This window comes from Populus trichocarpa, chromosome 9 (genome assembly GCF_000002775.5).
Source record: "Populus trichocarpa isolate Nisqually-1 chromosome 9, P.trichocarpa_v4.1, whole genome shotgun sequence".
Taxonomy (NCBI): domain Eukaryota; kingdom Viridiplantae; phylum Streptophyta; class Magnoliopsida; order Malpighiales; family Salicaceae; genus Populus; species Populus trichocarpa.
Genome location: NC_037293.2, coordinates 3,675,376 through 3,688,804, shown reverse-complemented (window position 1 = coordinate 3,688,804; position 13,429 = coordinate 3,675,376). Strand labels below are relative to the sequence as shown.

The 13,429-nt window shown below is 35.3% G+C and overlaps 1 protein-coding gene and 1 non-coding gene across 2 annotated transcripts; both read left to right on the top strand.

The window, feature by feature from the left end:
• Nucleotides 1-6,375: 6,375 nt before the first annotated feature.
• On the top strand, nucleotides 6,376-8,652 carry LOC112328634 (hypothetical protein At1g04090-like). Its single transcript, XM_052455807.1, has 2 exons — nucleotides 6,376-6,817; nucleotides 6,901-8,652. Exons 1-2 carry the CDS (start codon nucleotides 6,694-6,696, stop codon nucleotides 8,451-8,453), a joined length of 1,677 nt encoding a protein of 558 aa, XP_052311767.1. The 5' UTR covers nucleotides 6,376-6,693; the 3' UTR covers nucleotides 8,454-8,652.
• A 2,671-nt stretch (nucleotides 8,653-11,323) lies between these two features.
• Nucleotides 11,324-11,455, top strand: LOC112325949 (small nucleolar RNA snoR77). The gene has a single exon (XR_002979745.1). It is a non-coding gene; the product is annotated as a small nucleolar RNA snoR77 (small nucleolar RNA).
• Nucleotides 11,456-13,429: the final 1,974 nt, after the last annotated feature.

Below are 13,429 nucleotides of genomic sequence, written 5' to 3'. Positions count from 1 at the left end.
GTTAGCAGAACTACCCATACCTCTTCTGAAATTAAGCTAACAATCACCATGAAAGTGGCTTGGAATTTCAAGCCTGCAGCACCCCTTGATCTTATTTAAGGTCCATACACTAGTAGGAACAAGAACGAAAAACCGAAAGTGCGACCTGTAATAAAACTCCGTGTGTCCAAAACTGTTGGGCGTGCTTGCTCTGACCATAACGCCACTTCACCCCCGAGCACCAACTTGGTCTCCTCCGGGGTCAATCCATATGTTATGTCATAGTTATATATGGTTTGCCATGTTTTGAAAGGTCCACACCACGATCCACCACTGCCACTGTTACCGCTTGGTGGTGGTGGATCATAGTGGCTGTCATTCCCAACAAAACCACAACGCCCACAATCCAAGTAATAAAACTCTGAGGATGACGCAATAGATCTGTAAACAGAAGAAACAACCAGTTTTGTGCTGTTTGGACCGCTGTTCCATGACTGTAGGATGGTATTATCAGGTGGAAAAAATGAAGGGTGTTGTCATCCAATAAAAAGTCTTCCCAGCAAACCACTGTGCGATTGAGGGACACAATGTAAGGGAAGGTTGAGCTCACAAATGTCTCAAGGAGTTGACTGAGAGTTCCATTGCCGGGACTGCTTTCCAACATCCAGGCCTCCAGCATGGTCAAATGGCTCAGGAAATAAGGTAGCTGTAACACCAATCACATTTTTGAGAATTTGTTAGGTCTTTGGATTCAAGGGATTTAGGTGGCCAGTTCCCGGCTCTGATGCGAGCCGGCCACCCCACTGGCTTTCAGCCGGCCACCAGAACATGTTTGCACAATTCATGAAATCCGGAGAGGCTTCAGCCCACGATCCTGTATGTGCTGCAATTATCAATAATCCCACTTAGTCATGCCTTCCAAACAGCACCTTTGAACACAGAACCAAATACATAAGGATACATTAAACCTTCTACACAGATGATTCAACAATGAGATTCACTACTTGCTATTTATCGCATTATTTTTACGAGAAATTTACCAGCTCTTCTCATTGAGTTCCCACGATCTAACCCACTCATTTTTCTTATTAACATTTCGGATTGCCTTTCACACTCCAGTAGTTCAAACTTGAAAACAAATATGAAGCCCTGATACTCTTAACCTGGCATTAACAGAGCATCAGGATGAGGGCAACAAGGATGATTTTAGCATAAAAGAACAACACAATCTCACCGTTGACTGGATCACATTGCAAGAAACCTTCTTTAAAGAAGTCCTACATGCTTTACGAACTCGAATAAGATATCTCTTACTTGCGTTGCTTTAAATTTTCTCTTTAGTTCAGTTTTTCCCTGCAATATTTTTTATAGGGAGATAAACAAGGCCGGCATTGCCAAATGTCCACGGTATCTTCTATAAAGGCCAAGGGATGACGAGGGCATGTTGCTGTCTGTATAAGCTGCCTAAGGAATCTCCTCCATATATTCTACGAAGGCCAAGGGATGATTTGGGATTTAAATTTTAGTTTAGGGCTTTATTTTAGTTTGAGTTTATAACAATTCAAAATCAATATTTAGGACTTGTTTTAGATCTCATGGCTGAATTTTGGTTAGGCCTTTTTTTTTTGCGGTTCAAAAAAGGTCCATTAAAGTTATTAGATGAAAGACTATATATTGTTTTCTTTGATGCAAAATTTAGCAGCCATGATGTTTTAAATAAACTTGTGTTTTGTGTGATGCAATGTTTTTCTCTTTGCTAAGACAAAGAACAAATTTGAATTATCAGGGTATAATTGACCTTATGACATTTTCGTATACTTCGGGCTCTTAATTCTTTATAATCAGCGAGTTCAATTTTAGTTTCCAATACCTTTAGTTATTAGGTATAATGTTATCTTCAGGTCAAGGTTTATCTATCACAAACTTGAGTTTCAGCTTTTCAAGACTGTGTCAATTTTAGTTTTCAAAATTATATCCATGTTAGATATAAAAATCTAGAAACCCACAAGCAAGATTGACACAATCTTGAAAAATGAAAATTCAAGTATGTGATAAATAAACCTTGATCCAAAGATAATATTATACCTAATAACTAAAGGTATTGGAAACTGAAATTGGACTCGTTGATTATAGAGAATCAAGAGTCCAAAGTATACGAAAACATTGTAAGATTAATTATACCTTGATAAGTCAAATTTGCTTTTTGTCTCGGCAAATAAAAAAATATTGCATCACATAAAACACAAGTTTATTCAAAATATCATGGTTGCTAGATTTTACAGCGAAGAAAATAATATATAGTCCTTATACAAATAACCCTAATGCACCTCTTTTAGACTGCAAACAAAAAAGCCTAAACTAAAATTCAGCTAACACTTGTCCAAAACTATAATGAAAATAAAACAACAATAAAGCCCCAAATAAATATTCAGATTAATACAAATAATTTAAATAAGCCCCAACTAATCTTCGTTGCTTGATTTTCTACATATAGTTGAGATCACAATCTAGTAGAGATAGGAAAATGTTGACGCCATTAATGTCCTCTCTAAGCATGGAACTTTTGAATATAATTGCTGATTTGTTTCCTTTAAGTAATCACCCATAATAATCCTTGTATATTAGGAGATCCTTGCAAAACATGAACAAATAACAATGAGGCATGTTTCTCTTTATTATTGCCTATAAGATTTCCTTTTATAGCTATGATTTTATTAAATAATCCCCACCACACAAGGAAACCTTTATTGTTTCCAGTAAGTGTCCTTGTAGAATTAAGAAAACTTCTTGAATTAGTTGTTGAATATCCTTGTATTATTAGAAAAAAAATCATTTTCAAATAGAAAGTTCACAGGTCAAAAGGCAACAAATAACAAAATTCATATTGCATTTGTTAACCTATATTGCAAGACCTTCCCGAACTCCGATTGACCTTAAATTTTAACCCAATATAGAATAATATGACTAGAAACTCCTGTAAAATTTTAGTTAATCCAATAGTCGGATTGAGTGTTGTTATCAGGACCCGAATTCCAAGTCCATGACTAGCAACACATGAGCGATGCTATGAGGACATCCCACTTACGCTAAGCCTTAAACATACTTATCATAAAACAAATTATACAAAATTTATAGCATTTCATAAACTTTCAAAATACTCTTCAAAACCAATAAAATCAAATAATCTTCATAATACTTATTACAATATCAAAATCCGATCTTTAACTAAAACAATGTAATGGTGGGGCACTCTAAGACATTAAAACAAAACTAAAAAGAAAAGCCTCGCGGAAGTAAGCAATGCATACCAACCAAAAAGATGATAAAGCAAGAACTTTCAACAAAGTCAACATGTTATCAAGAAACTAAGAACCTAAAAATAATATTAAAAATGAGGGGTAAGTTCACCCAACTCGATGAGGGAATAACATTTAATATACATTACATATATAAAATAGAAGTATAAGAACTGAAACCCACCTACCCCCCATACACACATGTATTAAGCATAATAGTAATATGGTAGTGGAATACATGTAAATAATAGATAATATATGAAACCTGAAGGTTCCGATAATATACGAGGTTTGCGACTCCAATAACTATGGGAGGATCAATCACCACAAGCTAGTGCCTCACTTGCCAACTAGGTATACAAACTATTATGTGCACATAGACTAACTACTCTTTATTAGTATGAAGTTTTTGACAAGTATCCCAATATCAAGATATAACAAATATTCACATACTTATCAAAGTAAATGAATATCATATCAAATGGAATTTAATTCAACAGAATGCCAATATAATTTCAAGAATATATGAGTACTTAGAAAATAAAGCAACAACATATGCGATTATTCAAGAAATAATCAGTTGTACTCATCATCTAATCAACATACATAAATTATTTATATTACATGCACAATAAAATTATCATACTCACCTAAAAAATCAAAGCAAAAGATAAACAAATGTAGAACTAGAGATTACTAAAGATCATTAGGAGGAACGTTAACAAAACCTATAATGAATACAAAAAATACTATAAAATAACTCAAAGTAGACAACATAAAATATTTCAACTCTAATAGTAGAGACCAAAACATAATTACAAAATCAAAACGGATCCGCTAATTGATCCTGAACATCTCCCAAACTAATCAAATAAAAAAGAACTGATCATTCCCTATTGCCCGGTCAATCGATCGATCGAAATCGATAAATCGATCAATCAAGACCATCAGACAAACTGGTCGATAAAAAATGGCTGACCAATCGACCTATTCAACCTAACCGATTAACCAGTAGATTGAGATTTTAGAATCTTGATCTCTTAGTTTCCTAATCTACAGATCATATAATAATCAACATGTTCCTCTAAAACCTATAATTCCAGTCCTTAATTAGTTCATTTTATCCTAAAATTAATACCTTAAAACATCAATTACACCTTTTAAATCATCAATATATCAAATGAATAAATTAAACATCATAAAATCCCTAAAACAATACTTTTTTAATCCATCAACTATCAAATCCACAATAAAAAACAACAGAAAATGAGAGTCATGATACTTACTTGCTTCTCCAACCCTTCTTTAAACCCAAAAACTTAAGTTTAAAGCTGAATCTCTTGGTTAATATGAGAGGAAAGTCATAACAGGGGAGAGGAAAAGGAAGAAGAGAAAAAAAATCAATTCCCTGGCCACATTCTCTTTAAATACCTAGATTAGGTTGGGTTCTTAGGTTTGGGTTAAACTTGAGCTTAGGTTTGATGGGCCAAAACATGGGTCTTACAATTATGTTTAATAATATAAAACTGGACAACAAACACAATTACACTAGATTTTGAATTTTCTTATTCTACCTTTTCTTGAATCGTATCACGTCGTAGGCACTGCCAAAAAAACATGTGGGCCTCCCACACATCATCAACTTCTTGAAATGTAATATTAGTTAATTAACTTTAAAAGACCAAATTACCCATGATGGCCTGGAATTAAAGAAAAAACCTATGTGAAAAGATCAAAAGGCCTTTTGAACTTATATTTTATTTTTTTATTCCTAGGGCAAAAATGTCCTTTCATCATATTTTAAAAATAAAAAAGACTTAAATACCCTCGACTAACAACTTAAAAAAATTTGAACAGAATGATAATCAAGTCATTTTATTGTTCCAAAAAGAGGAAAAAGTCATATATATCCCTAGCCAAATCATTAATGACTAATAAGTCAACCGAAAAGTAAGATCAAACTACTCCCACCTAATAGTACTTTCATTTTTTCTTGGAAGGGCACAAAAGTCATTGTACTATAGCAATGAATAGTGAATTTAGATTGTATGCACAATGATTATGATATGGTTTTTTCAATGGGATTTAGAGTTTTTGTTAATTAAAGAAGAAAGATCTAAATGTCAATTAAACTTTAAATTCATTATTGACTTTTTTGAGACTAAAATTGGTTTCAATGCACCCAGGGCAACCCCTGCATCCTGAATCACAAATTGAGGATGTATATCCATGTTAATTTTTATTTTTATAAAAAAAAACAAAACAAAGATGTTTTGACTTATTTTTTTTTACAAAATAAAAATGGATTAAGAGTCATGTTTTGAATGGTTCAAGCCAGGTCGATTAGGTCAGCAGATCAACTTGGGTTTTTTTTATTGAGACAACCATATTTTTTTTTTCTATTTTTTATTCAACCCGAATCGGTTCGGACCTCCAAACAACCAAATCTCAAGTCAACCTACTAGACCAGTCTTTTACAACTATGCAATGTACTACACATAATTAAATGTGTGTTCGTTTTTGCTGCTGCTTTAATTTTGTTTTTAGAGGTGGGTCACTAAAAGCAAAAATAGCCGCAACAACATCATGAATTTGCTGTTTTTTTTCTTGTATTTTTTTTTGTTGTGGAGGATTGTATCCTACGACAAATACAAATACAAAAATAAAAACAAAAACAAACCCACCCGTGTATCAAGAACAAGAGATCCGTATTGGAAGGTTGGGATTTTTCTTTGTTCGTTTCTGTATATATTTGCACTTGCTTCCTTCTATGGATATATTTTTTTGTTATTGCAATTTTATAAATTTAGGATTCAGGGGCTTAAGGCTTTTGAGCTTTATATCTCTGCTTTATTCACAAAACTACTATATAACACAGATAAATAAGCATGCCGTTTTTCGTACTTTTAGTCCTTACCCGCATCGGTAGATGGGCATGAAGTTGATATGCCGCCCAAGCATGGACTAACATATACAGGCGTGCTCAGGAATATTTGTTTACTTGAAAGACTAATCAAGTTAAAAAAGAAAATCATGCTATGCCCATGTTACATATGTTACGTATCTTCTTGTAATCATCATCCAGACTTGGGAAATAGTGTATATGCGGTTCACCCATATATGAATCTTGGTGTGAAAGAGAAGTTGAACAAAGTTTGAAAGCATACAGCATACAAATATGGATGTATATCCCGTTGTCTTGCTTGCACGTTACAGCCTTTAGCTTCTCTCTACTTTTATTTATGCGCTGTCTTTTCCCTTTTCCTCAACACAATCATTCATATCTGTGTTCCTTAAGCTGTCTTATAAACAGAATATGGCTCTAGTCTAGGCTTTGATCTCCTTGTAAATGTACGCAAGTATTCCTTATCAAGCTCAACCTCTTTCTTTCTTTGAATAACTCGATCGGCCGGCAATTATGGGGAACTGTCTTTCCTCCACTCAATCTGCAGTAAATCCTAATGTTATCTCCAAGAAACGGAAAACATTGCCCATTGATGCCTCTTTCAAGCTTCCCGCTCCATTACCATCTTGGCCACCAGGTTGCTTTCTTCTTTCTGGTAGTAAACTATTGCAGTCCTATTGTGGTGTACTGTTGAATATATTCCTTTATATATGTGTACAGGTGAAGGTTTTGGCAGTGGAATTATTGATCTTGGAGATGGATTACAAGTGTGCCTGTTATCATCTTTCAACAAAGTTTGGGCCACACATGAAGGAGGGCCAGATAATCTCGGAGCTTCCTTCTTTGAACCCTCACAATTTCCACAAGGTTTCTCTATGCTTGGTTCCTACAGCCAACCCAACAACACGTTGCTACATGGATGGGTTCTTGCAGGGAGAGACGACACAGGCTCAGCATTGAAGCAACCGATTGATTATACTCTTGTTTGGAGCAGCGATTCTTTGCGAATCAAGCAAGACGGCGTTGGCTACATTTGGCTACCTACTCCGCCTGATGGTTACAAAGCTGTAGGCCATGTCGTCACCAACTCCCCTCAGAAGCCTCCTCTTGGAAAAATCCACTGTGTCAGGTCTGACCTCACCGACCAATGCGAGTTTGACTCGTGGATATGGGGACTTGGTAAGGAGAGCGATCCAAATGGTTTCAATGTTTATAGTCTGCTGCCTAGTAATAGAGGAACGCAAGCCATGGGTGTCTGTGTAGGGACATTTGTAGCCCAAAATACTTTCACTGCTCCTGTTTCTCTGGCTTGTGTGAAAAATGTGGTGTCCAATCTATCTTGTATGCCTAATCGAAACCAAATTCAAACGATCTTTCAGGCATATTCTCCTTGGATGTATTTTCATCCTGATGAACAATACCTTCCTTCTTCAGTGAATTGGTATCTTAAAAACGGGGCATTGCTATATAAAAAGGGGGACGAATCCAAACCTGTGCCAATCGAATCCAATGGCTCGAAACTTCCCCAAGGTGGTGCAGATGATGATACTTATTGGATGGATCTTCCTCTGGACGAAGGGGCCAAAGAGAGGGTAAAGAAAGGAAATCTACAAGATTCCCAAGTCTATTTACACATAAAGCCAATGCTCGGAGCCACATTCACTGATATAGCTGTGTGGGTGTTCTACCCTTTCAATGGTCCTTCAAAGGCTAAAGTTGAATTTATAAATATTCCATTGGGAAAGATAGGAGAACATGTTGGTGATTGGGAGCATGTGACATTGAGGATCAGCAATTTTAATGGAGAGTTATGGAGCGTCTATTTTTCGGAACACAGTGGGGGAACATGGGTGAAGGCTTCAGAACTTGAGTTTCAAAATGGCAACAAAGCTGTGACCTATTCATCCCTACACGGCCATGCCATGTATGCCAAGCCAGGTCTAGTTTTACAAGGGAGTGGAGGCATAGGAATTAGGAATGATACTGCTAAAAGCAAGAAATTGATGGATACAGGAGCAAATTCCTTAGTGGTGGCAGCTGAGTATCTGGGCACAGACATTAATGAACCACCATGGCTCAACTATTTCAGGAAATGGGGTCCAAAAGTTACGTACGACATCTCGGAAGAGATCAAGAAGGTGGATAAACTATTGCCCGGAAAACTAAAATCTGCTTTCGACAAGTTTATCAGGAGTCTACCAAATGAAGTGCTCGGGGAACAAGGACCAACAGGCCCCAAAATGAAAAGAAATTGGATTGGAGATGAAGTTTGAATATAGTATCATATCTAATTACATGACATAAGCTTGAATTAATTTTTTTTAGGGGCAGTGATTTAGCCATTAATTCCATCAATATTTGTACCAAAAAATACTCTTGGCGTAGTGTTTCATTTCATTCACAAAAGAAATCCCAAATTGTAGAGTGATGGTTTTGTTCCTGAATTCTGATCAAGCTAGCCACTTTGCTGTATGTTGCAGACAATTTTGAATACCTAAAATTTTACAAGCACAAGCAAGCACACACATATAATCCATGTTTAAAATATTCTTACAAAAAAAAAAACAATCCTTGAATTTTTTTCTTGAATTTAAGAAGTAGTGACTTGATTTATTTATGAAATGAATTCAAGATTTATATTTTGCAAGAATGCGAATTTAAACGTGTGTTACAAAGCAAGATTTGATAATTTAATACTTTGAAAAATATCTTTGATTTGTCTTCAAAGTGTTGTTGAAGAACTCTTATGAACCGTTTAAGCTTAACTCAATAAAGTTTCATTTTTTATAGACTTCAAATATAAATAAATAGGTTTGAGAGCTTTTAAGAAAAATTCTCTACTTGAAGAGTTTGTCTTGAATTTATTTTTTTTGTATCTGTAATGATTTTTTTTTTCTAGGATGAGACTTTCTATTTATAAAAGTTTGAAGGGGTTCTCAGATTTTTTTTCTTATGCCACATGATATTATTTTATTAGTTGATCTTTATTTATATGATATTATATTTATGATAAGATATTTTAAATATCTCATCTCATATGTCAATATTTTATTAGATAAAAAATATATAAAGACCCATTTATTTTTTTATGTTATTTATTTTATTTTTTTATGTAAAAATAACACACAGGAAAATTTTATTGGTAGAAATTATTTGGTTATACAGATACCCCTCGAGAAAATCACCTACTCTTATACATAAATAGCAACCAACAATTTTTACCGGTGTGTAGGACTTCTTTCTTTCATTAAAAGTGACTACCGCGAAATCTTGATTTGAAGATTTCATCATCCTGAATCCAATAGCTCAATCAATCCCTTCATGATTCTAACTAGCGGATAATAAATAAAGACGTATGAAAGATTTGGTTTTTTTCTTCTCTCTCGTCTTAATTTTTGTGCACTCATCCTTTGTGTGATTTCTTTACTTGGTACCATGTAAGAACCAATATAACGTCGACATAATACTTGTATATTATATACAATCTCTGTTCACAATGAAAATTATGCTTCATTCCTCCTTAATTCTTTCCATTCTTGATACAAGACGTCGCCCCTTGTTGAATGTTTTGTGAAAGACTAATTCATTAAGTTCGTCAGCTTCATTCACTTCTTTCCCTTCCTTATTTTTCCTTTCCTGTTGATTTCCAGTACAAGAAATTAAGACCGACCTTGCTCAGAAGTGTGGAGCCGTCCTCAGAACAATAGAGAAGGAAAAGAAATTAATCCCTCTTGGTCTCTAAGAAACTTCTTTCAACTGCATGCCTGCATCTATTAAACTTCTTTCCAACGTGAATTGGTCATCGGCAATCGGCCATCATGAAAGAAAGGTATCTGGGTGTTTTGGACTTTGTTTTTGCAGCCACCCACCAGGGCTGCTTAGCAACAAGGAATAAAGCACATTCATGAAAAAAAGTTGTCTCTCTCTCTCCGAAGCACGAGAAAGGAATATTCTAGGTGTTTTTGCCGGTCGGTCGTCTTCACTGATATCACCCCCACAAAACTACGGTTAAAGTTGTCATAATTCAGCCTATATTGCCTTTTCTCCAACGGATTTTGCTATTTTGTCTTAAAGTTCAGGGCATCCTCTCTGAAGGTGGGCTCCTGAAACTGCCACTCCGTTTGCGCCAGGGTTGGTTCTGTTTTCTTTTTCTTTTTTTGACTTCTCCACAGGCCGTTTCTGTCATCCAGCATCAACTGTAGTAGTAGAATGAGAAGATGAACCAAGTATTATTTTTCCTTTCTTTCACATTATTTTACATTTTATTTTTTTAAAAAAAAAATCTTGTGACTGGGTTGATAATATCTGTCTCTGCCTCGTCAAGTGTTTGCAAGGATTAATCTTAAGAAACACGCCCCTTCCTTTCTCTAACCAAACAATGAAAATCTGTTCAACGTTCTTTAATCCAAACAAGTGAAAGGTGCTGCCTTCCTCTTAATTTGTGATTCTTCAGCCTAACCCCCTCCCGGCCCCTCCTCAGTCTTCATCCTGACTCCCCTAGCATACAGTAAATTGCTAGCCCTAATCTCCCTGGAAATTGTCATTTTACCATCCAAATAAATAAATGGTGGTATGGGTCATAGTGGGCTTTACCAAAAACCAGGCTCTGTGATTTGTCACCCATCATTAAGCCCCACCCTACTTCAGACAAAAAATTAAAGGAAAACAAAGGCTTAAATTGGAAATAAAGAAAAATAAAGAGGAGAAATTCGTGATTTTGAATAATATTCAAAAGGGTTTTGCCTTTATATACAAGTATAACCCTCACAGCCAGCATCATGGTAAAGGTAGGGTTTTTGGCCAAGCCGCCCAAGGCTCCATCCTTAGTTTCAAGTTATCAACTCTCTTCCAATCCGGGTTTGTTTGCCATCTTATTTCGATCAAATAATCAAAATAATTGATGGGTTATCCTAATTCTTGTTGTTTTTTTATACAATCCGATGATCAAAGGAATTGATGGGGCTGGAGTTTGGCTCTTTGGCTGATAAAAAGTGCCATAGAGATGAATGCAGCTACCTATAACAAACAGCCCTTTCTCACCCTTTTTCGCCTTCTTTTTTTTTCTGGCGGATTTCTGTAGAAAGGCTGATACATCCTTGATTCTTTATTTTATTTTATCTGGTTCTGTATCGAGTAGTAATTCAGGCAGCCTCTTTGCTGAAAAGAAGATAGCAAAGAAGGTGTTAAACTGCTCGTACATTAATTTGTCTTATGCTCTTCAGACTTGCTGAGACTTCTCTGTCTTTGAAGCTGGTCTAGTAAGCCTAAGCACATCATCTTTTCTTTTTATCCTTAATTTTTCCGAAAACTAACCCTTCATTTTATTTTTTGAAGGTGAAATTTAATCTCCAGTGATAATTTGTTCTATATTTATGTATAAGAATAGAATAATTTTCCTTTTGAATGATCAAATACTAAAAGATTATGATTAGAATTTATCGAAGTTACTCGTAGTAAAACTTTGTACAAACCACTGGGAAGAAGTTAAGGGCATTCCTTTGAGTGGATGTGGTCATTGGCGGTACCATTTAGCCAATCGGATGGGGAGGAATGGAAGTTGCTGTACCTTATAATGATCGATTCATGGGATTGAAATGGATCTTATGGTGTACAAAGGATTACTTGCCATTACCGTATACTTTGAGAGAGAATCAGCTAGTACTTTCACTTTTGAGTTATGGACAATGAGTGGACACGGTCATTCATATGCAGAAACCTCTTTGAATCTATTGGGAATTTGGAATGATAAAGAAATAATGGTGCTCAACAGAAATGGATCTTGGATTTCTTTTGTATATTACGGAGGTGGTAGAAACAAAAATATTCCCACAGGCCGTTTGACTTTTTTTTTTTCCAGCAGCTCCCATCAGCTTACTTGGTTCCATCTTCTGGAAACTGCTGAGTATGTTTATGAGGAGGGACAGAATGCAACCTCTCCCTGTGTTTATGTGAAGACGCAGACTCTGAGCTACTATCAGCCTCATCTATCTTGTTGTTAGTTACTAGTAATCACCGAGGGAGTCTGCTAATTCTCATTTTGCCCTGTGACGATGGTGATGGCGGGCTGTGAGATCGTAGCAGCAGTTAATTTGGAAGAAAGAAAAAGAAAAGGGCTATAGACTATCTTTATTAAAAGGGCATAGGGTAAACCGACTTTGTACTACAAAACAGGAATTGTTTCTCTTTTTGCTATGATTTGAAATAGGAAAGATCTTAACGTCCCCTCATGTATTTATATTAGAAGAGGAAACAAACAAAAAGCTTTTTTGCAGGTGGCCGACCTTACTTCATAGAATAGGAGAAAATCTCCCTTTTTTTTTCTTAAGCACGCAAAAGCTCACATGCAATTGGCTATGAAAAGCAGGGGCAAGGTCTTTTCTTTTCCAGGAGATTTTACCCAAGAATTCTTCCTTTGAATCAGTTTCTCCTCTTTGCTGATTGTAATTGAGACCGTAGGACACCCTTTTCCCTTTCAAAATTGCATGAAAGTGTAGACCTAGATATATACACGTAACTATTAAAAAAATATTTATCTTTTAAATCTTTTAAGTTATTCTAAATTAGTTTAAGTCTAGGTTTACAGGGGGCTTCCTCTCATAAGAAGTAATGTAATGTTAGAGTTCCCTTTCTTTTTTCCTGTTTCTTTCTAACATGGTATTAGAGCATGCATGTATTAAATCATCAATTTAAAGGAACACCATCACAAAATCTTTTCCTTTTTTCTTCACATAAAGTGATGGTTCATATTAACATCTTTCAAAACCATTTTGATGAAAATAAGAATCAATCTTATTGTTCCATGTTCTTGGTACTTGCTTTAAACCATAAAAGGCCTTGTAAAATCTACAGACCTTGTCTTCTTTTCCTTTCATCACACAACCAGGAAGCTACTCTACATAAACCTCTTCCTATAATTTTCAATTGAGAAAAGCTTACTTGACAATAAGTTGAAAAACTTGTAATTATATTTGTGCTGCCAAAGCAAGAACAATTCCGATGGTTTCCATTCTAGCAATAGGTGCAAATGTTTTTGTGAAGTCTACTCCAAGCTGATATGAATAGCCTTTAGCAACAAGTCTTGCCTTATACTTTTGTACACTGCCATCTTCATTATATTTAGTCTTGTAGATCTATTTTAATACAACTGCCTTCTTTTTCTTTGGGAATTTCACTAACTCTCATGTATGATTTTTCTCAATAATTACAATTTTTTCATTCATAACCTTTCTCCATTCTTCCTTTCTTGCTG

What these genes read in the sequence shown, in the direction of transcription:
- LOC112328634 (XM_052455807.1), top strand. Translation starts at nt 6,694, where the DNA reads ATGGGGAACTGTCTTTCCTCCACTCAATCTGCAGTAAATCCTAATGTT. An exon ending in ATTACCATCTTGGCCACCAG is followed by an intron (nt 6,818 to 6,900) that starts GTTGCTTTCTTC and finishes ATATGTGTACAG; the next exon opens with GTGAAGGTTTTGGCAGTGGA.